Source organism: Erithacus rubecula, assembly GCF_903797595.1.
Source record: "Erithacus rubecula genome assembly, chromosome: 5".
NCBI lineage: Eukaryota > Metazoa > Chordata > Aves > Passeriformes > Muscicapidae > Erithacus > Erithacus rubecula.
Window position 1 is genome coordinate 35,947,008 of NC_136687.1, and position 24,585 is coordinate 35,971,592.

At 34.5% G+C, this 24,585-nt stretch overlaps 1 protein-coding gene across 1 annotated transcript; it reads right to left on the reverse strand.

Annotated features, from left to right (window-relative positions):
- Positions 1-676: 676 nt before the first annotated feature.
- On the reverse strand, positions 677-24,585 carry ANXA10 (annexin A10). Its single transcript, XM_079306266.1, has 12 exons — positions 24,446-24,585; positions 16,001-16,082; positions 14,020-14,114; positions 9,872-9,985; positions 7,907-7,997; positions 7,458-7,537; positions 5,620-5,673; positions 5,407-5,500; positions 3,918-4,013; positions 3,213-3,271; positions 2,048-2,170; positions 677-1,277 (listed from the first exon to the last, which is right to left on the reverse strand). Exons 1-12 carry the CDS (start codon positions 24,461-24,463, stop codon positions 1,209-1,211), a joined length of 975 nt encoding a protein of 324 aa, XP_079162392.1. The 5' UTR covers positions 24,464-24,585; the 3' UTR covers positions 677-1,208.

Genomic DNA, 24,585 nt, shown 5'->3' on the forward strand with positions numbered 1-24,585 from the left:
CTCGTCTGTCTCCTGGACAGTCTCGGGAACCCAATCGATCGCCCGGTGCCAGCCGGCACCCAGGGGAGCTGATCACCGACACTGGGTGAGGCGCGCCTTCAGCTCCACCGCTGCCTGTCGCCCCGGACGGTGGAAATATCCCGGACACGAGCCCCCAAATTGTAAGAAAAATTAATCCACAAACGCCAGAGGTTGATGTCCAAAAAGGAGACAGAGGAGTCCTTTTTGCTTTATTCGAATAAAGGGAGAGGCCATGGGGCATTCCCCTGGGATCTCTCGGATTTTTGGAGGACACAGCCTCCTTTTTATCCTAATTTCCCGGCCGCTTTTCCCTCTCTCTTTCCCCACTGGCTGAGGTACTCGAGAGGCCCAGACTTCCCGGAACGCCTGACACCTGACATTTCCCTCTAATGTATAACCCTTCCTTTAATTTTTAATTATTGTAGAATTCATAGATTCCCCCCCACCCCCCCCCCGCTGTTGCTTCTTTCATCTTCTGTTACCCAATTTCATTTACCAGCAAACCTATAGTTTGTTTGTTAAGGCAAATCTCTTTTTCCACTCATCAATCAGTGTAATCCCTCCCATTGTTTCTTTTATCTCTAGGTGCTAACTTTATCTACCAGCAGATCTACAACTTATTTGTAAAGACAAATGTAACATTCCTCTCATATGTGAGCTAAGTAAAGGAGAGTACAAAAGCACTCTAGTGAGTGACTGATAATATATGGGGGCAGACACTTAGTGTGATAGTAACTAAAACAATAATGTTCAAGAGCATAAAATATGAGGTATAAGTAGTAGAAAGGAGAAGATAAAAAAATCCTTAAAGGAAGAAATATTCGTGCTAAAAGTAAATAAAGCAAAATATTTTTTTCTCCCCAGTCTGGAAGTGAACAAAGAGCATGTTGATAGATGTTTAGGATGTAACACTAAATGATAAACAACTGCTTACATGGAGTAATTTTACCACTTGCTCCATTAATTTACTTTAATCACAAAACCAGAAATATTAATTAGAACCAGGGATAAAACCAAGTTTCTGCCAACATTTTTTCCTGTCTCAAGAAAGATTTAATATTAGCAAATGTGCAGTACAAAATTTGCTGTTCTGTTATGTAAAATAGAGATCTCTTACAGTTAGAGCATTGCATATAGCTTCAATTTCTATTTAAAATAGGTTTGCACAGCCTTTGGAGTTCATCCTTTTAATAATCTTCTGTATCACCAGCACAGATTGCAAGTAAAGCACTCTCGTAATGCCCTGAAGCAAAATGCTGCAAGGAAAAAAAATTAAAATCGCCATTTCTGTGATTATACATTTTCTGAATTTTTCTTTTCTTGGTGTGTGATAAGGACTTAACTGTTGTAAGTTTTGTAAAACATTACACTGTTTTCATAAGGATTCTAGGCTGAGATTTTTAAAATTTCACTTGCCATGGCCTTTGGTTGTTTGGCACCTAGGAACAATCTACCTTTGAAAAGCTGGATCAAATCTGTTTATTAATTCTCAAGTTCAACATCAAAAAATTCATGAATGATTTCATAAAGTTGCTGCACATCTTGCAGTTATAGTGACATAAAACAGGTAGTGTCTTAGCAAGAGACATTTTTTGTGCAATTAATCATATTCAAAGTTTTGTTTTAAGAAACAGGCCAGGAGTACAAGAGGAACAGGGTTTGTGAAGGTACTGCCAAAGCACAAAGATAAAACCAGATGTTTCTTTCTTTCTTTCACAGCCTAGCCTTACAGATCAACATGAGATGTTATCAATTACTGTCGAAACCATTCAAAAAAACTCTTATTCAGAACCCACTGCCATGCCCTGTTTGTATATACATCTTGCATTGGGGAGGGATAAAATCACAGAGAGTGGGTTGAGAATTAATTTCTCCCTTACTCAAATCAAACTGAAGCACTGAAAATGTGCTATTGTTTTTACATCTTGCTTTTTTTGTTTGTTTTGTTTTAAACCAAATGGTTAAACAGAGTTGTACAGACTGACTTAGCAGTGCTGAATATTTGCAGAAGTTTGTAAAAACTTACTTTGATGTCATGGAAGAGTGATTTCCCATATCTCTCTTTGTATCGCTGGCGTATGTTCATCAAGTCTATCTCACTCCTGGCAATGAGAATCCTAATAACTGTTTTATTGTGAAACCCAAAGTCCTAAAATGAAAAAAGAAAATGAGAGAAAACTTGTTAATTGGACAATATGTGTTTGCCCATCTGTGTATGCTCATATAAATGTTTAATAGATAAAGATATACCCATATAGGATATAAGTACATAGTGTATGAAAATTACACCCGTAAAGGTATCCTAGGTGTTAAAGGAGTTTAAGGGCTTTCTCCTACAGAGTTTTCATGTACTCAAATAATAGAATTTATGTAACTGAATAACAGGGGGTCCTCATATGCCAATGATTTATCCATGCACTGAAACTTTTAAAAAAGGAAAATGTGATAAACTTTTCAGTTTCCCTGAAACCATATTATTAGGAATTCAGTTTGTGAGTAGCAGTTGTGACTGTTGTCGTGGAGTCTGTTCAAATTATAATGAGGCCAATAATCTATTTCACCAAAACTGCTTCCTCTTGTGAATTCTGTGAAATTTTTCACCATAGCTTTAGAATTTACATAGCTTGTGTTCAGATGTGTTTTATTTTAACTGTTTCTAAATAAATTTTCATAATGTAATTGTGTGAAGAATGGGGACATCTAGTGGTGCTAAAAAGTCAAAAGAAGTTGGCACTTACACAAAAGATAAAAGAATCTCCATGGAATTCTTCAAAGAAATATGACCATTTGTCTTTATGTGATATTAATTTATCATTTAAGTTTTAGCCATACTTATTAAATCTCTAAATACAAAAAGTTACATAGTAAGAATAATACATACTGAGTTCTGCACAGCAGGAGTTACCATGCATAGAAAAGTCTCCAATTAAAAAAAATGGCAGTTACCAGACAGATAATTTTTAAGTATCTAAGTACTTAACCTTTTGCTTCTACTGCTTAGGCATTTTTTCTGCTTAGCTGCTTGGGCACTACTGCTTTGAAATTTATGTAGGCAGCAGCAGTTTTCAAACACAAAATCATACTTTAAAGATTGAAGAGACTGATTTGTAAGTACTTGTTTAAGAAAAATCAAAGAAATAAAAAAAGTAGGGAATCTTCTTTTTATGATATGAAGTAGAATGACTACTTACATGAATTGCATTATAAAGCCTGTAAGCAAAGTAGGAAGGCTTGTCACGAATGCAGAGAACTAGGAGGGAAAAGTTGCAACAGGTAAACAGAAGAATATTGTAAAATAATTTCTTTAGGCTTCTGGCTCCTTGAAATACAGACCTGCATAATGCTGTCCACTCTTCTGGTTAAAATTAAGCTACCAATATTCACTAATACAACTATATTTATAATTTTGAAAGTTTGGTGGTGGGTCCTCATTTGCTGTTGCAAAGGGCCTATTAAATATCAGTGAATACACTCACAAGTCTTATTTGTAGAAATATTTTTGTCCTTACTCTATAAATGAAAGATAAATATACATAAATCTTGAAGCTTATTTATATACCACCAAAGTCCTGAAAACTTAATGTGTTAATTAATATGTATAAAATCAATTGGAAATGCAGCTATCATTGATCTTCACAAAATTTATTATCAAATAAAGTAGATACTAGTTCTGCTCAGTCAGAAACTAGTGCTGCATAGATACATTTTTAGATTTACAAAAACATGGGAAAGTAGTTAAAATATTCTTTTCTAATTTTCTCTGAAAATGTAATTGCACAGTATAGGAGATTGAAGTGGATAAAATATAAGAAAAATAATATTCTTGATGCACAAGTGATTATATACCAGAATTTTTTAAGAGATTACTGCTAGTAAAAATAATATCTTTACATTACCTATTGCAACCAGTAATTCTTGAAAGTATCCATCATAACATTCATTAATGGCATCTACTATGTCTTGCCCAGAGATATTTTGGAACTCCTGGAAAACTTGGGGAGGGGTGGAAAAAAAAAAAATCTTGTTTCATTCTAGTTCATTAATAATGATCAACTTGCCTTTTTTTTTCCCCTTGCCTCTCCCTAGTACTATTACTATTGAGTTTATTTTTTGCTGTTATTATTCTCAGAGTTTCATTATGTTTATATTGCCCAGGTCAGACAACCTAAATGAGTAGCCTGAAACCTGTCTTCTAGGGCATTCTTCCACTGGATTCTTCAGTCTGCATTCTAAAATGAATGTGTGCCACATATCTAGCAACATCTGTTTATGACACTTGTAAGAACGTCCCTCTATCAAGACAACTTCTTTGCTTGGCTTGGCTAAAACTGGCAAGATTCATGGATTGTGGCAAGGAGCCAGGACTTGTGTGACGTGCACACTTGCTGCAAGATGCAGATATGCCCACTCACAAATATCCAGGGTGTGCTTTCTCTGTTAGAGAAGGAGGAATTTTTTTTCTGCTGACTACAGAAGTTACGGAGGCCTACAGTACAGGCAGGGCCCTCAGATCTCAGGAAGAGAGTGGAACATAAAACAGGTGTGTTAATCCTTTCATCATCAGCTGAATGCATTTTTTTATTCATGATAGCAAAGTAGTTCTAAGCTGCTGTTGGAAGCTGACATAAGAGATACAGCTGACTGCATGGTGATAAACTTGTCAGCAGACAGACTTTTTCTACTGTAGAGCAGAAACTCAAACTTGTCATGGGGTATTTTCTAGGTTTATTTTCTACAATGGAAGATTTGGATAACACAGGTAAGTTTATCTCATGTAAATTTCCTGCAATCTGTAGCTATGTCTGATTTTCTATTTTAAATAAAAATGGCCCTCATGTGTCTGTGTTTATGTTCATTGTGGGAGACCAGATGTGAACACTGATGTGTGCCCAACAAAATATTCTATGAAACTCCTGGGGAAAAGCTTCAACACTTTGTGAAGCAATGTGTTTTCACATGCAAACGTTTGTTGAAAATAATCCATGCAGCTCTGCCAAGGTGTTTTCCTTCATAAGGGTTGCTTAGGAAAAATGAATAAAATAGTTAAGAAAAATCTCCCTCATCCTATGGTGTCACGTGTAGACTCAGTGCAGCTGTAGCATTTGCTTTTCTTTGGTCATGCATTCTTCTCTGGGTTATTAGGCATCCTGATGCCTGTCTGTTCTGTCTACAGCTGTCAGTAGTCATCGGGCAAAGTTCAATTTTACATTACTTCTAAATTCCCACTAACATCAGTGGGAGTCTGAGAGCTCCAACACTTCACACTTGGTTTCAGCCTAATGTTCTGCTGCACACTGACTGTCTTGGTATGCAAAGCATGGCTTTCTTAGTGAGTCACATTTTTCCTTTCCACTCTGTATTCGAACAGCTGAACTGCTGGATTACCCATCCACAACTGCTGGTGGCTCCTGTTGCAGAGAATCATTTGCAGCATGTTTTTGTGTTCGCCTGTCTTCTGCTGACATGCCTCCCATAGAATCTAATATATCAGAAGACGAGAAAAACAAAAGTATTTTAAGTCCCAAATAATTTTTCAACATTTGTTTTCTGGTTGTTTTTCTTTTAATGTTTGGGAACTTCACATCTGAGCACATTTACCATTGCATCCTGAGCAGCAGTAGAAGGGTCTGCATATCCTTCCATCCTTGTTCCCTGAGGGAAAAAAGAGATATATATTCTTCAAAAGTTAAATACTAAAACAATGTAGGAATATAAAGTTCTCTGCATATGAAGCTATGTTGAATTTCTTGAGATAACATATATAGGCTTTTAGGTTGGATCAGTATATTGCATGGTTGAATTTGTAAATGTGGACAATATCTTCAAGTTGTTGCATTATATCTTAATTTTCTTTAATAAGAGGAATTCTGGAACAACAGTCTTGTCAGAAGTTGGTGTGAAGGAAATGGATAAACCTATCCCATTTTTAGTCCTGTTTTAAATAAGCTTATACCTGACCACCACAATCCTACCACCATTTTTAGAATTATGGGTGTTATATTTTTTACTCTAATATATAACTCTGAGGGGAAAACAAGGGTAGGAGTAACATTTGCCATTCACTGATTAGTTCTTATCAATATGCATATTCCCAGAAGAATCTTTTATCAATGCATTTTTCTTCCTGCACAAACCATAGGAGTAAGCTGATCAAATAATGGAGATTTTGCTTGCTCGTAATAATTGTCTAAATTGAAGATCCAAGACTAGGAAATTGTCTGATAACTTTGATACACAAACCCCAAAAGAATACTTCTAATTTTGCTATGCATATTATAACTTTTCAGTTACACAAACCAAGCTAAATTCTCTAGTAAACACACTATGATCTGAATTATATAGTCAGAAAAAGATAAGAGCACATTATTTTTGGAATTGCTTTTATAACCATAGTCATCTTGTAAGGATACAAATCAGCCTTGTTTGCAGAACTCCTAGAATCTGAAGCTCATGTAATTACTGCCTTAATAGTATGTGCTTGAAGCAATTTAATTTAAAATTTACAGTCATGTTACCTTCTATGTGAAGGGGAGGATTAATATTAAGTATTTGCTATCAGCTTGTAGAATTACTTATTTGTAGTTATTTTTTACTGAAAATGTTAATTTACATGTTAATTAAAAACATCCAGTATGAGAAAAAAATATTTCCTGTTTATAGCTTCTACTTTTGAAACTTCTTTTTTACTTCAGTGAAGCCAGCCTACTGTTATTTCGAATTTGTGTAAGAATTTTTTCCCGACATGCGCATATATAAAAATACAGATACACCTTGTGTATACCATTATCCCGTGGCAGTCCTTCATTATTTGTTACTCTGGTTTACATAAGATTTTAAAGATAATGAGCACTGTGTCTTTAATGAGAATGACAAGGATGACCACTTTGTTGTATAAACTGGTAAAACTGCAAAAGTCAGTATGTAAAAGTGATAATTCCTTTGCTTCTGTGCTAGCATTTTGTGATTTAACATATGCAATAGCACAAAGAGCATTATATTTTAAACAGTAAACTCTTTATTTCTTAGGCAAATGTGAATATATCTCTATTTTCACACAATGTTTGACTGGTTTATGATATATTCTGTTAACTGAGAAAACACATGCTTTTAAAAATGACAATCACATTTGTACATACAAGTAGACTCCTTTTGAGATGAGACAGATGGAGCAAAGGGTCAGCAGTTGAATACCAATGGGACTTTACAAAATAATTTATTTACCTTTGCTTCCATCTGATATCCAAAGTCTAATTCATAAAATGAAGGAATTCAGTTTCTTTTCCTCATCAGCTTCCCTCCTGCCTCTTGTTTAAAATGCAGCCCCATTGAACTAGATTAAATCACGGTCACCTTAAAATGTAAAACTTATCAAATACTATTGGAAGTCATTATGAAGTTTTTAGGGGTGTAAGTCATAGTTCTACATTTTACAGTACCTGAGCAAGGTTCATGAGTGTATCTCTGAAGTGACCTGAAGTCTCAGAGTCGATATCTTGTTGAAGATCAGTATTATATTCTAGGTTAAACAAAAAACGTATAATCTAAATCACAAATGAACGTGCTCTGAATAGTATTACTGAAGATTATCAAATAAAGAATAAATGGGCTTATTCTATTCCAGTGTAACCTGGGCAGGTTCTACAAGGATCTGGCTGTGGGGCTGGCATATCCTCTGGCTCTGCTGGGGGCCCTAAGCCACTGTCCCCATTGGCCTGCCCACCCACCATAGTGCTCCAGCCTTTTGTATACAGTCGTGGGAGAAGATGTGGAAGGGAACCAGTCTGTACTAAAGAGTCTTTTTTGTAGTTCTGTTCCTCTGTGTGTGCTAATACCTCCAGAACACACATAGTGCAGCTGCTACTGTGCACTTGGTGAAAAAGCTTACGCATTAGGTAGGCTTCTTTAATCTGGAAGATCTCCATGTTTGATCTTGAGGCTAATATGTCAATTAGACATTTTTCTTCTGTGTCTACTCCCTGTATGGAAAGAAGTAAATATGAAAAATTTTGTGTAGTAGAACCCCCAATTTTTAGAAGAAAACAGTGCTGTTCTTATCAGAATTAACAAAATAATTGCTGTTTCTGCAGAGTACTTTTGCACAATTCACCTGTTTAAAATACTATAATAATAAAACCCTGTATTTCAAATATAATTTTAAAATCTGAATTTCAGCATGTACATTAGCAAGTGGGAAATTAAGCGAGACTAGTATTGATATAAACATAATGGGAATAATTTTAGAGCTTTGGTAAGAATTATTGTTTACTGAAAGAAATTAGATGCAAAGATTGAGCATACATCTCTAGCAAGGGTTCAGAAAACCTGAAGTAGACATGAGTGTAGGTATTATGTGTTTTTCGTTTGTTTGTTTATTTTTTTTTAATGTAATTAGGAATGCTACGGTCTGTAATATCTAGTATACATCTTGGTATTAAAGGAGTACATAATGAAGTACACATAGTGCTGCAAATCACTATATTTTCCCACAGGGCTTGAATTAATTTTATAAACTGCAATTGGTATAAGATATGGTGCAAATGCTAGTTTTGATATGCACATGGTAATGGTAATGAATATTCTACATTTGGGATAAAGGGAGAACTTAAGAGCCCATAAATATACATGGGCTGTTTTCTTTTTTTTTTTTTTTACCTTGGCCATAAGAAACCAGGTAAAAATAGAATACTGTAAGAAAGTTCAGGTTTGATCCACATTTAGGAAAAAATAAATCTTGGCAATTTTGCCAATAATGTTAATGAAAGACATGATTCTTCAGTTAGTAATAATATTTCACAATTCTTTTAATGCCAACTATAATAAAGAAATACCAGTAGAATAGCTCTAAAATGATTTAAATGTCTGAAGAACAAGGAAAACCTATTAACTCTTTTTTTGTGGGGATGGAATTCTCAAAATTGGCAAGATAAATAATCTTGCCCATAGTCATATAATCTGTGTCTTGTGTGTGACAGCATGCAGTAGAAAATACACATGGAAAGAAAATTAAAACACTGTTGATGTCTGATACGCATTCCTGTCTTTTAGGAATTGGTAATTCAGGAATTTCCTGAATTATTATTTATATATATATAATATCTCTCTATATATAATATATTTATGATTGTTGAATAATTATTATCTTCAATAGCCAACAGCCAACCTATTTTCAAAGAATATATTGATGTCCTCTGTGAACTAAGTTTTGCTTTTTGTCTCCACAATGCTCTGTGGGAATGAATTTCATCATTTAATGACCGGGTATTTAAGAAAGTGTTTTTGGTTTTCTTTCAAAACTTTACTTATGTGAGGATTGCAGTCTCAGATCCAGGCAAGAAAAAAAAATATTTTATTCAAAATGGGAAATCACTTCTATTTCAGTGGAGTTACCATTGCTTTGTCACGGAGTAATTTGTAAGTATTTATGCAAACAGGTTCTGCTAAAGAAGTATTGATCTTTAGAGAGGTGGAGCCTTAGTGCATGGCACTGGCTATGGAGATAAATTTGGTTTTGTAACATATATAAATGCTTGCAAAAACAGCACTTTACATTTCTCTGTATAAATATTTCTTCATTTTCTGAGTTTACCATGGGTATTAAATGGGTTGTATTTGATCCATGACAAAGATATTATTTATGCTGGTTTTAGCATTCCAATGAATAAACTTGCAATAGCACTGTATTTCTAGTGGACTAGAAATATATGATTAGTGGACTAGATGACAGTACACTACTCCAGTGTACTAACCTTCAGTAGTTTATTAACCAATAAAATCTAAAAAAAAAATTAATGTATATTCAGTAGTCTAATTAATGACTGCAACTCTAAGCAATTCTGACGATGAAGATTACCTTCAAGGCATGCCAAAGCTCATGGGCATCATAGGAGGCAGGTGGATACATCAAGCCAACCATAACTTCTTTAAAGTGATGAGAGAGATTCTCTTTTAGGTCTGTTATCAGATCCTTGAAAAGAAAAGAAAGTGCACAGGCAGGATTATCTCTATAGGCACACTTTATTAAGACAGATTAAAAAATTATTAGTTGCTTTCTCTGTAAATGATTAAGGATGAACTGTCAAAGATGAATTCTGGCTAAGATTAAGTAAAAAAAAAAAAATTCTTTTAAATAGTACATATTGTTCTTCTAGTATGAGCAAGATGAGAATGGGTGCATAACCCAGTAGCCCACAATGGATTTTTGGTTTTTCGTTCATTAGAACAAAAAAGAAAATGCAGATGCTTAAGTACAACTATTACTTAAAGTCTTGAAAAATTGAGTATCACAGCAGAGCATCTTCAGCTTCCCTTAACATACTCCATGTGTGAATCTGAGAGAGGGAAGCACCTTTGGAAGATGAATCTCATAAAACACAAGTGGTTTATTTCGATTTTTTCAGTGTTACTATGTGAATAATTTAAGAAAAATCATCTGTAATGCTCCTAGTACATAAAAATATCAGCTTTGGATAGCTGAAAGGTTATGTGCTTCCATTCAGTCATATTTTACATTCAAACTGAATTCACTACTTTTGGTACATGCTGGATTAATAACATGAAACCCTCCTTTTCCTCTTCATATTTCCCAGTTCTTTCTTGCCAGATAGCTGAGTAATGGATCACAGTTTCCTTCCTACTCTCCCCATTCCTAGTAGCATCCTTCAAAATACTACAAATGCCAAAGTCTTGTTAATTTACTGTTGATGTTTCCTGTTTCTGCTTCTGCTTCCTGTTTTTGGTTTTTGTATTTCGTGTGCAGCACTAGACACCTTAAGATATATCCTAGTTTATGTCTGAATTGAAAGGCATGCCAGAAACAGTTCCCATTGCATAAACTAGTATGTATCCAGAGCTGTATTTTTTTCAAGACTGTACTTTGATTTCGATCCATTTCTGCATATAATTAAATAATAGCTGGAATAGCAATGAAGGACGACATATGCATATTAAAAATTAAATTTATGATGAAGAAACATACAAAGTCTTCAGCGAATGTACTTTAGATTCATTTGACAGCCACTAAATCACACATGGAGTAGAAGTTAATTCATTAAGACCTTTTACTTCTGACAACATGTCTGTGGGAAAATAGATTAATAATACAAATGGACACTACTTAAAATTACTCCTGCAATCAGAACTAAGGGAAATATTGGAAATAAGAGAAGACAACTCTAAGTTGTCATTATTTTAATTTCCTAATCATCTTTGATGTAAGAAATCCTTGTAGGCTAATTGTAAGAAGGAATCTTAAAGCTTCTCTGTATGTCTGAATCATGCAGCTAGTACAGACCTTGTTTTCTTTTTTTTTCTCTTTTTTTCTTTTCTATTTTCTTTTAAAAGTATTTCTCTCTTTCTAATGTGTCCCAGTTTACATTTGTCTAATGAATAGGCATAGTGGCTACCATATTGAGCAGACTGAAGTGAAATAAAGAGGGAAAGGGATTGGACTAACAGATTTGCCGTAAATTGAACTGAGAAGGTTAAAACTGCTGTTGCCTTTCCACGTCTCTTCTCTGTCCTGTAGTGTTTACCATTCATAAACTGGGATTGTAAATGATGCAATTGCTCAATGCAAGTGGGTCAAATTACAGCCAGGGAAATGCAATGTGTGCTAAATTATCTTTCAAAGCCCAAACTAGAGCAATTCAAGGCAAGATACATCACATTCTTAGTGGGTTTTTTAAAGTCTCATGATGAATCTTGCACTGTAATGTGTACCCAGTGCTTAATGAATTCATTTGAATTAAAATTTTGGGTGTATTGAAGTACGTTCCATGATTTTTAGAATATTCTGTAGCTGATTGCAGAATATGAAAACAGTTTTCTTGCCTTTTCCTTCTATTATTATTCATAGATTTAGAGACTGTCCTTCTTAAAAAGGACATCTGAGGTTTTTGGCTTTTTTCTTTCTTCTAGGTCTTTAGGTCTTTGTTCACTGGCTTTATAGCACTTCATGTTGACTCATATGGCTGAAAGAGGTATGAATTTAAGGGCGGTGTGTTTTCAGAGGGACTTATTGATTTTTTTCTATTTTTACTTTTTTATTTGAAAAGCCAATTATATTAGTGGTGAGCAAGTCAATATTTGTTCTCTGTGAATATGAAATAACTGCATTCCTGAAGGACATTTGCTGATGGTTTATTGTGATGCTTCATGTGTCAGAGGGCAGAAATTAAAGATAAAAACATGATATGAAGCTTTTAAATGTTTTCCTTTGTTAAAGTGATGGGATCCAGTTGATACACTGTAGAGAAAAGGTTAAAACAAATCAGCCAGCTATGGATGAAGTAGAGGACTGTCCCATGATGAGGGAGATAAATGAACACTTGGAAAGAGTGGGCTTGGGTGCTTCATGTCACAGGCACATTTGGATAGCTTGACATATTTTCGTTTTCTATAATTTACATTAAAACTCAGTAAGGAATATTACATGGATAAACACTGAACACTTGTGCAGTTTGTATGTGTGACGGTAATCTAATAAATTCCTCATAATGAAAAAACAGGTTTAATAATTTAGGTGCATTGATTTCAGTCATTGTCACAGCCTTTGGAAGGTGGATAGCTGTGATTCAGTTATTGGGTTTTTTTATGGTCTCTATAAAATATACTTATTCATTCAAGACTACATCTAAAATATTATTTACTGTGTGTTTCATTTTTTCTAACAGTCCAAATAAAGTCATTGATCTCCTGGAGATGAGTAACAACACAAAATCAACCCACTACACTGATTAAATCCAGCTCTTTTTCCTCCATTTCTAGGATAGTAAATGGGTGTTTGAGCTTATACAGGGGTCAATGGTTTTGAGGTATTTTAATGTAGAGTTGGCACAAAGGTTGTCTCTAGAAAACTTGGCTACCCAAAGAAAAAGATACACTGTTATTCAGGTGAATGAACTGGTGGCATAAAAGCACCACAAAATGTGGAGTTTTTGAACGAACAATTTCTAGTTAACCCTAATTAAGAGAGATGGTTCTGTGGTAGCATTGAAAACTCATTGTTCTCACTCTTGCTGATCGATTCAATGGCAACCAGACACTGGCCTTCAAGGAATTTTCCAGTGAGCCCTTAGTATTACAGGCTTCAGGAAATGAAGAAAACTGGATTTTGTTATAAATGTTTGTCTGGCTTCTTTCAGGGAAAGGGTATGTCAATTTAATGAGGTAGTATCTAGTTTCACACAGCGCTTTTCGTCTTTCACAGGAATTTTGCCAAAGGTGTTACTATTATTTTTGTCCTTTTGTAGCTGTAGCAATTAAGGAAAATGCAGGCATTGCAGCTTTCCCAAAGTTAGTTGGTTAGAAAGAGCAGATCTGGAAGCAGAATATCTATTTCTGTGTATGTTTAAGAACTCAGATAACAAAAATTACATTGTTATATACAGCAAGTATAGATAAAATACCTTTTTTTTTAAAAAAGTAACTTTTTATGTCTTAAATTTTTTTAAACACCTTTCAAAGATTCTTTCACATTAAGCAGCTCAGAAGGGTATTGTGCTTAGTGTGTAGATGGGATAACATGGAATGAGGTGTGAGAATGTCAGTGCTTGAGACGTGAACATTAATCATTATATAAGAAAAAAAGCCTGTAACTCTTTGTATGGTGTTTTTCTTTGGTTACAATACTATTTTATTATTTGTTCCAAAAAATTGAAAAATGCATTTCAGAACCTCCCAGAATCACATAAAGAAAGAAATAAGTCAGTTCAAAAATTTTAGGTTGGTCAATAGAGAAGAATGGACTACAGAGGAAGGAACTTTTCCTGTCATTTTCTCACTCTGTGTGTGGCAGACAATACTTCTGCTGTAGAAATGACAACGTGATCCCATCAGAGGTATTGATAGCCAACAAGCAAAGTTGTGTGCCAACCTGTTGTGCCAGCCAGCTGTCTGACAGGCTTGTGGTTCCAGTGACTGACCTGAGAGAAGGGCTGACAGCTGCACAGAAGACAGGAGAGAAAGAAGTAATGAGAGTGCAAAGTGTTTCTGTCGTACCCTGCCGTACATGTCTCTGTACGCCTCAGCAATCATGAGCCGCTGGGAGTTGCAACGCTGAGTTAGGATTTCAATCAATACATCCTTTTCACAACCTGAAAAGGAAACGACACAGACTCTAAATCAACAAACTGGTTTGAGTTATTTATATTTGTGATTGTTCGAGTTTTGTTGAAGAACATTATACTAATTTTTTGAAAAAAATGATCAAGAGACTGATATCCCACTAATATTTATCAACATCAGTTATATTTACTGTGCTTGTGTATCTTGCACTTCTTGGTGTAATACCATCCAAAAGTGAAGCAGTCTGTTATTACCAGATGCATCATCACCTCTCACAAGGTCAATAGATTTGAAAGCATCAAAAAAACAGATAGGGGCTTTTGTGGATTCAGAACTAGGCCCAGTAGCAGGATTTGTGGCTGAGCTTTGGAAGTCATACTTGTGTGTTCTGCTGATACTGATTAAATTGTCATTTAAGAATTAGGGATCCCTTTTATGGGGATAGCAAACTGCTGTTAGACCATTCGTTGAAAAATTCAAAGTTATAATTTATGTATAAAGTAAGTTATGAAGCTTTAAAGTATAGTATTTTACTCCATTTCCAAAGGGCATTTTATTGAAAGTTACCTATGATGGTTTGCTTGATAGGTAGAACATACTAGTAAACTTCTATAATGAATCAGTATTATTGCTTATGAAAAAAATATTATTAGCATATTCAGAAAATTATTTTGGAGTTTTAAAATTGTTTTTACAACCTAAGGGTTGGGATACTGTACACAAAGTTTGCATTTTACTTTTCAGAAAATAGTTATCACTAGGAATCTTTACAGCTTACATAGTGTCTATAGTAACAAATGAGAAGAATCCAAATATAGGAAATATTATAAAACATAAATATAAAACTTCATTCATTTGTGCAGTACCACTGATATCAGTGGGACAGCAGAGATGACTGAATATCCTCATAATAATGAATGCCATGTGCAGGATTGAGGGACAGAGTGTCAGTCCCTGTAAAGGATATGGTGACATTACCTCCTCCAAAGCAGAACTGTTTATTTTGTCAGTTATCCTTTAAATTACAACTTTATTCCATGTACTTTTATTGGAAGATTAAAATTAAGGTTAATGTACATATACTTAGAGTATTAAATGAAGAATATAATCTCTATATTTTCAACATTACCTTAAAAGTACCATTTGAAGTGTAGGGAGATGTTTAATTCTTTTCATCTTTAGCCAATATGGTCATAAAGATATTTCAGATTCTCCTTGATGAATAATGCTTATTTGGTTCATTCAATATTAAATCTGTGTCCTCACATTTTCATTAAAGAAATTGAAAACAGCATGCAAGGTTTGTTTCTGTACAATCTCATGAAAGCCCAAGAGGTATAAAAGCTCTGGGACAAAACAGTTTTAAAATTAGGAAAACGATTTAGATAAGAAAAAAATAGATGAATATTTTAACTTTCAGCAATACCAACAAGGTTCAATAGGAAAATACAAAAATCTGAACTGAGAAAAATGCTTTTGTGAACAAAATTTTTTTTTAAAAAAATTGAAACCAAATTTTGCAAAGATAAAGAATTTTTAAACTTTCTATTTGTTTTTATTTCTTATGACTGATGAAGAGACTTAGCAGACCTTGGTAACATTTAATTGTTGAAGTTACAAGTAAAATCCTTTCATTTCTTGGACTTCACTCTAATAATGTAAAACAGAATTCTGTTTTTATTGTTTTCTCAATGAAGTGTTCATTACTATAAGTGTTAGTATGGATTTTAGATTAATCTTGATCAACTCTTAGTTCCTGTAAATGCAAATGATTTATTTGGGCCTCATCAGAGTTTCTTATTGTGATTCCTTGAAGATTCTGCAGATGTGACAATTTTATGAGTTTATATTTTACCTGATTCTTTATGAGAGCTTCCTGAAAAAGAGGAAATTGGTCTTACAATCAGATACTCACTAATTCCCTGTAGGGCTCCTCCTAGCAACTGGGCATCCATTATGGGGTTAAAATTTGGAGCTGGAAGAATCGTTCCTTGTGTCTACAGAAGGAAAAGCAGACTTTAGCACTGTGTTTAACATTTTTAACATGATACACGTATTTCTCCTGCAAACCAACAATCATGACTTTACAGTTTCTTTGCTTCTTGGGGAACAGGATGTATAGTTTTTGATTTATGAAACAGAACTTAAACTTGCAGTTAACCATTGGAAGACAGACCATATTGAAGGAAGTTGCCCCCAGCATGAGTTAGGCCTGAATAGGAAAAAAACAGGTCATGATTTACATTACAATGTAAATCCCTTTGCCAATGTTTTAAGAAATATTATTTTATATTTCAAAGTTAATATATGGTATCCCTGATGGTCTTCAGTATTTATTCCTCATGGTATTTCTAATTTGAAAGGACTAATGAGAAAATGATGAATGAGATCCATAGGTTGCTTACAAACCTGGTGATTTATTAAAGCAGTGATGTTGCTGCCAAGTGTGAGCTAGTTTTGAGATTGCCGTATAAAAGACAATGCAATTTTTCTAGTTGCTTTGTAACATTAAATTATGTCAGCATTCTCAATGATACTTTATTTCATGTATTTTTTCTTATTCTAAGACATCTGTGAGTAATAAACAGAACTAATTTTAATAGAATCACAGACCATTGCAAACAGAAGAAAAGAACTGAGATTGATAGATACTTAGCTCTATCTCCTGGTTAACCTCTTTTGTTCACCTGAGCATTCTATCTGTTTTACCTGATGTACCAGATGTAAAGGTTCTCTTTTATGATGATTCCTGGACTCAGTACACCTGATTAAAATAACACATTAACTTTGTATTTACATTTCAAATAAAAACAAAATATATTTTATAAGTATATATGGTGTATTTTTACAAATACTTCCAAGAATCAGGGCTTACATGGTTTATGCTAATTAATTTGTTTGCTTCACATACACTTGAAAATCTTTTGGATATTGTGCCTTCACACATGATGACATAGACACAAATTTTGTGCATGGCCACTAATCACTCTTGCCTGGCTTGAAATCTAAGCAGAGGAATTAAAAAGCACCAAACAAGAATTGTGCTTTTTAGCTGAGAAGGAAGACATCGTTTCTTGATACACTTGAGCATTGCTTTGAACCCACCAAGCAAAGGTAGGAAGAAATTGTCCTAGGCTAACTGTGAAAAAGTGCATAGTCAGAAATTTCAGATTTTTGAAAGAGTTACTTAAAAAGTACTAATAGACCAGCATGTCTGTACACAGAAAAATACTTATGGGTAGACTCATTCGGCAGTTTGTTTATCATGTAAATACAAGGTCCAACTTTCACAGCTGAACATAAAGTATGTAGGGCCTTTTTACTCATAAGCCAATTGGAAAAATGCTCAGAAAAAAGCTGAACTGTGATAATTTGGTGTCTGAATTCAATGCAGCTACATAGCAATTGCCTACTACTTGCTGTGAGTTGCAGCTTTTTTTTCTTTGAGAGTGCTGTTCAGTATTGGCCATGGAAGGCAAACCTAAGGAAATTTACTGTAGACAGTTCAGTGATGCCAGGGATTGATTGTAGGATGAACAGTGCTATTTGCACCCCTCTGAAGTAAGTGCTGTGCAGACTATCCACAGAACTATCAGATGATGGGTCCTTAGTGCTGTGATGGCAGGGGACACTGATATGAAGCCTCTCAAGATCTGAGCACCTCAAGACTTAAACCAAACTATTAAATTTCTTTTTACAGTTGTTAATAGCTAGAGCTGGACAGTTATGATTAAGCAATGTCATTGCTAGTCTTGGATGCTTGGGTAATATTTTGTTTTAAGGAAAAGGGAAGATAATTCTAAAATGAATGGGTCATCAGACAAGAGACACCAGGAGTGAAGTCAGCAGAACTGAGCAGTAACTGGAGGAAAGGTAATTCTGGTAGTGGGAGTTCATGACAATCACCTCATTGACTACCAACCCAACACAGACACCAGACTCAAATAGAGGTAAGAATGGTACTTTGATGACTATGAGAGAACAATGACCATGAGAGACAAAAGGGATAGCTAGCAATTAGGGGTTTGACTACTAATTAATAAAAAGTTATGCAATTTGTAACCAGTGAATGCTATGTCTTTCTTTGTTGAAATGTATTAACTACATAAAGTTCTGATGATCAGGCAGCTGGTCTTTTGTGAGTTATCATATAGCTCATTAACTTGTGCAAACCAGAATTAAAAAATATAAATACTTCCCCTTGGTGTGTGAATTGGTGTTTGCACACCAGGTAGTGAACCTGCATTTGAGACAGCAGCACTTCTTACACATGTTGTCATGTGGCAACAAGATGCTACACAGCAAGTGAGAAGGAAAACCTTGCTTCTAAAGTAATGCAAGAATTCAAAAGGTTTATATTTCTGAGCAAATGACCACTCTAATGCTCTTTGTTGTCATTATCTAGGGGCAAGGAAAGATGATTTAAGTTGTTGAGCAAGACTTAAAATAATCTCCTGTACTGAGATATAAACTTGAACATTGGGGCAGGCATTTTATTTTGCAAAGATTTGTTAAAATCTTGTCATACTTTAGAAGCATCTGTGCTTACAATGTTTTTTTCCTCAAAATACCTCAAGAAATTGAGGAAATATATTGAAACAACATTCCTAGTAGGAAAACTAGGTGTCTGCTTTGAGAACCTAGGGCCCAAGGTGTAAAATCATGTTTTCTCCAAAATTATACAGGCTTGCCCTGCCTAAATTGTGCCTAAGAAATGTCTAGCTAGCAGCAACATTCATCACTGCACAAACTGAGGGAGCAGAGCAGTAGAGGCATTTGGTAACTGATTGAAATTACAACAGATTGAATTTTAATCAGGGGACAGGTAACTACATATGAATAGATTGTTTCTTTCTGTTATTTTTGGCTAGAGAATTTCTACTGCCCAGTTTTGAAGCAGGGTATTTTTAGGAATGATTAAACACCTGAGTGTAGTTACATGCACTGCTATCTTACTTCAATCAATTCCACTAAGTCATCTGTGACTGACCCCTGTAAGAGAAGAATACTCAGTGGAGCTGAGCAGGAGCAATGGAGTTCAGGGAAAAATGCAGGATGTGGCTGACCACAGCTGTTGAAAAGAAAGCTTATTTGTTGAGCTTATTTAGCTCAACACAAAGCAGGTTGAGTGCAGCTATCAACACTCGAGAGGATGAACTGGCAGTATAAATGTTTACACCTGACTTCACTAAAGAGTGAAGTCACTAAGAATGTGAATGTGTTCTTGATTTGGCCAGATCAGCATGAGGGGAGTGGATACCTGTCTAAGCCCAACAGAAAGTATAAATACTAAAAAGGTAGCAAAATAATTGGGGAAAAGCAAACGGATTGAGCTGACTTAAACCCATAAATTCTTTCTCTGTGATGCCCAGCACTGCAGCAGTGATCATATCATGAAAGGCACTAATGAAGATCTCATCTGTATTACATCTGTATTATTTTTCTAGTACATTTTGTATTACTCTGCTAGAAAAACTGTGTAAAATAATTTGACTTGATATTATACATTAGAGCTTCTATGAGTGAAGTATCTGAAAGAACCTAGTGAGAGAATTCTGGGCTCTGACATCAGAATGACCAGTTTTGAGCCTATGACCTTTTTTTTACTTATGCAACACCTTTTGCTTCCCTAAGCTCTGGAAAGTGTAGGAAAATTGCCAGTATGATCTCATGATCTTTCTTCTGCATGCCTAAATATAGTTTACTATAGGGATGAGCAGAAATTGCTCTTTGTGGAAAAGTTAAGTTCTACAGAAGTGAAAATTGCATTGTGGTTGTCTTGGTAATGTCAGAAGAAGAGTTTATGTACATGGAATATCATTTCTGTCAATACAATGCTCTCCAACCCATCCCCACAAGTGAAGCAAATTGTGACAAAATAACAGAAATCTTTTTGTAAGTTCAGAAAAGCAAGGGCATTTTTGGAGTCTTTAGCATTCTTATTATGAGAGCTTTATCCTAATTTCAAAGATAGTGTCAATGGAAGTATTTTTATTGATTTCATGGAGCTTTTGGTTCCTTCCCTTAATGAGCAAAGGCTGGGGTGGATGGCCTACCAACTCTATTCAATCTAATAATACTATAATTTTTTTTCAAATAAAGAAATAAACAGGAATTTCTCCAACAAAATTTCTTAAGTAAGTAAATGTTATCAAACACCCCTTAGTCTTAGTAATGTGGGATTGAGTGATAAAGAAACTTGCATTATGCTCTGGGTGTCAACTTGTTCTGTGAACACTGCAGATAAAAACAAGTGTTCTCCCCCTCCCCCCCACTCCCCATTCTTTTCTCCCTGTTTTTCTACTTAATTGCTATTTATTTCCTCTCCTTGTTCCATCTACATTCACAAGCCATGGAGTCCTTTCTGAGAAAACTGTTGGCTAAGTAAAATATGGTTTGTGTGACAGAGTCCAAAGTTTGGGTGTATTATTTAGCTAATGCTAGGCCAACGGAATAAATGACTGTTTTCTACTGCTGTATTTTTTTAAACTGGTAATAGAATTTGGTTCCCTCATCCCAACTGAACAGTGTTTTCACAAAACTTTAGTAGAGATTGCATTCCTCTACTAATATTATTGAAATTAATTATAAAGTTCAAAGTTACTACTAGGAACAGATGGATTGACAGATACACACAAATAGATCCAAAATTTCTGAAGAAAGTGGGGGAAATGTCTGGTTTAGTCACTGAAAGGATGTGAAGAATCATGCAATTTGATTTTGGTATCTGGATTCTAGCATCCCTCACGACATATTCATCATTTTAATGTAGCTCTCATTAAGAGCTTAGGATTCAGCATGACAGGTTTTCTGCAGTACAAAGAAAATGCCATCAAAATACATCAGAGGAAAATTATTTCCAAGAGTAATTTGGCCTTTTTGTGGTTGGTTTAGACAAACTGCTGTATGTGAACATGGCAAAATGGTTTTCATATTGTTTTTCCTCTGCAGCATCCTAGTGAAGGGGATATCTGTTTTTCAGAAGGAAAAACCCAGAATATTTTGCTTTCTTCCTACAAAGTGTAAAAGCACTTAAAGATAAGGCAAATAAATCTCTAGAGGTGATTCAGTGATTTTTTACATTAAGATATTTGTTCTCCTTTCTGATCTCAGGATACCCTCGTGTTCAAAATCACAGATCTGTCTCCACAGAGGTGGCCCAGGTGGGCACTTTATATATAATCTTTCTGTGTTTGCACAGGTTCTTCTAACTCTCCTGTAAGGAATTGATTCCAAAATAAGCTGAGCAGACAGAACAGGTTTGTCTGGTGTTGGTGAAATAAATGAAAACAATGAAAGAGAATAGAAAGGGATTGAAAAAATTTATAATGGTTCTGGAAAATGATACTTGGAATTTACCTTCATTCTGTGCAAGAGCAAGAAAATAACAGCTTTTTTTCTGACCAAAGTCATAAGCAGTTCAACAAAGGTATCAGTAAAAGGTGAGGCTGCTTTTATCAAATTATGATGTGTAAACTTCAGGCAATTCAGTTGTGTGATGGAAAAAGCATTCTGAACTGCGAACAACCTTCTAATAATATTTGTTCAGTAAGTCATTCTGCTGATAACAAACAACTGAAGTCAGACTCCTTAGTCTGAATATTTCCCATAGGGAATATCTACTAAAATAAAATGCTTTCTTTATTAGCTAACCACATGCTATGAGCTAGCTATACTTCTGCAAAGATATCCTTTGTGTGTAAATTTATTAAATAAAAATTTCATTAATATTTTGGTTTGCTGAGTTTATGTGTTACATTTAATTTCAGTAACAAAAGATACAGTAGTGGAAGGGATACTTCTAAGCATAGAAAATTCTTTCTCCAAGGCCTTCAATCTCTCTCTGTGTATGTATTTCAGAGAAGTCATAGATGCCATATTGTCTAATTTCTGGTCGTTCTACCTGTGTTACTTACTATAGGGAACCATTTTTTGTATGTGATCTCTGATAATGATGATGCCTTGCATTGCTGAATCAGGCAGGGCTGCTGCTGTTAACAGTGTGTACATCTCATTCTTGATCTTGAGGTACCCCATCCTATCTGATTGTCCACCGATAATGTATGTAATTATTGATATGGGTAGCATAAAATATAAAGAATATCATCTTAAAGAACAAAGCACATTTTGAAAGTGATAATTCTGATTTATTAATGGTATATTCATTGTTCTGGCATTCCTTGAAAAATATCTCTATGTTCAAAAAGTACTTCTAAGACTTTTTCTCAATCTAGAATTGTGTTTAATAAACAGTAGAGAAGAAATTAATGTGACAGTCTCACCATTAAGTCCTGTACAAACCTTATTTTCTTGATTGAGATTTGCTAGAGTGATTTTTCTGCTATTTTGTTGCTGTGTCTCTTCAGACAAAACTGCCTCTGCTCCATTAGCAACTTTATGTTGAAATACCAGCAGCATCCAGGGGAGAATGTTTACATGCTGCTCTGCCTTACATGTTCCCATTCTGTGTGGATGCCACAGCAGTTAAGTCTGCTCCTAGGACCCAGTGGTCTAGTCCATAAAAATACCTAATTTCTCATCCTTTCTATTCCATAACACATGGAAATTGGAATAAACAGTAAACATTTACCTAACTTGAGAATCCATCCCAATACTTGAGAAAGCCTGTAATCAGGTTTTCCTGTCTTTCCTAGGACTAATACGTTTCCCATTGTCTATACTTGCTTCTCTGCTCACTTGTTTCTGTGATGATGAAAAAAAAAAAAAAGGGTTTATCAGTGTGCCTTTTTATGTTTAGAAGAAGAAGGAAAAAAGGGATTGTTTTACAATAATTTATTTTGGGTAATTTTGATGTAATTCATTGTATCAGAATTAGAAAATTGTGTCCCCTCTGCTCAATTAGCTAATTAGGCTGACTAATATGTAATGGTTACATATTATATTAAGTCTACCTACTGTTCTAAATATCTTCCACAGTTAAAAATTGTCTTATCTAGTAGATTTTCTTTATAATGCTCTCAAAGTACTATATTATTATTGCAAATATAATAATTGCCAATTGTAATGACTTTAAAGGACTTCTTCTGTAATTTATTTTATAAGGTACTACCATTAATATCAGGCAACATACTATATGCAAATGCAGTGTCAATTATTTAAATATAATTGGCTGCAATAAATCAATAGAAGAAAAGAAACTGTATTTCTTGACTTCTCCAACTGAAACTGATCTACTGCCTTTTTAATGTATTCTTTTTGTTGCCCTTGAATTATCAGTAATAGATTACAGAATCATTGTAACTAAAAGAGAAAAAAAGAAACTAAGAAGTTCTTAACTGTCTAGTAAAGGATGCAATATCCCAAATTGCAGAAAACCAAACATCCTGATTCAATAGCAATCACTTTAGAAAAGCAAATACATGCAATATAATTTTATCAGATGAAATACTTTACTGGCAAGATTGGAATAATTACCCAACTATTAAAATAAGAAAGGGAAAAATATTATCCTTTAGAAAATTCCATATTGATTTGTAAGTTTATTGGGAATGTACATTGTAAAAAGCCTTTGAAAGGAAAGAATCATTATTCATATCAATAATAATTGAAAGTAAATCCTTAGAGAACATAATGATCAGTATGCCAGGTACAGAGAGAAATTTCATAGTTTTTCGTCATGAAAAAGTAACTCAAATAGTTTCCAGAATAGAGATTTAAAATTCCACTCCAAACGTTTATTCTCAAAGAGCACTAGTGAAGCCATTTAATATATTGTACAGCTTTTTGATGGAGAACAATCATGGATAATTCTTTCTGGGTTATGGCTCTTGTAGTGGTAGCATTTTTTTACCTTAAAATGTTTTTCACACTATGAACAAAGCCAAATATTTATAAATGATACATCGATAAAGCTATTCAGTTACTTTATGCAGCTACAGATGGTCTTGTCAAATTATAGTGCCAAAAATAGTGCCAGAAATACATATCTTCTGAAAAATTCCCATTTTTATCTTTAATACAGTTGAGTGATAGTAAGCAATTTAGTTTCTTGTTTAGCAGCAAAGTGCAAGCACAGAAAACCCACCCAAAGGACCTCACAAGGAGGTTTGAGTTGTTTTTTCTTGAAAGGTCTAAATTTATGAGGCAGAACTGATAATTTTTTATATTCCAATCTTAGTTTCAGACATTGAAATACAGATAGATAGATAGATAGATGTAACACGAGAATTGTGATAAATGTAATAATTAACACCAGGATTAGACCCAAATCACAAATAAATTATCTTCACCTAAGATTAATTTCTACCAGTGAAGGGAAATGGTTCCCAACACATATGATGACAACTCAAGAGGAACGAAAAGTTTTGGAAGATTTCGGAGAACAAATAATTATACTCACATAATCTCCACAATACATTTTGATGAGTCTTCAAGTTCTGTTGAGATGGAATAGTAGCTTTTCTAGACTAAAAGAAAAGTAAATGCAATTTTTGTAGTTAAACCTTGCTCTATTTTGGAGATTTGTGAGAAGCCATCCAA

What these genes read in the sequence shown, in the direction of transcription:
- ANXA10 (XM_079306266.1), bottom strand. An exon ending in CACTCATGAACCTTGCTCAG is followed by an intron (nt 5,674 to 7,457) that starts GTACTGTAAAAT and finishes TTTTTCCCTCAG; the next exon opens with GGAACAAGGATGGAAGGATA. An exon ending in CCACCAGCAGTTGTGGATGG is followed by an intron (nt 4,014 to 5,406) that starts GTAATCCAGCAG and finishes CCCCTCCCCAAG; the next exon opens with TTTTCCAGGAGTTCCAAAAT.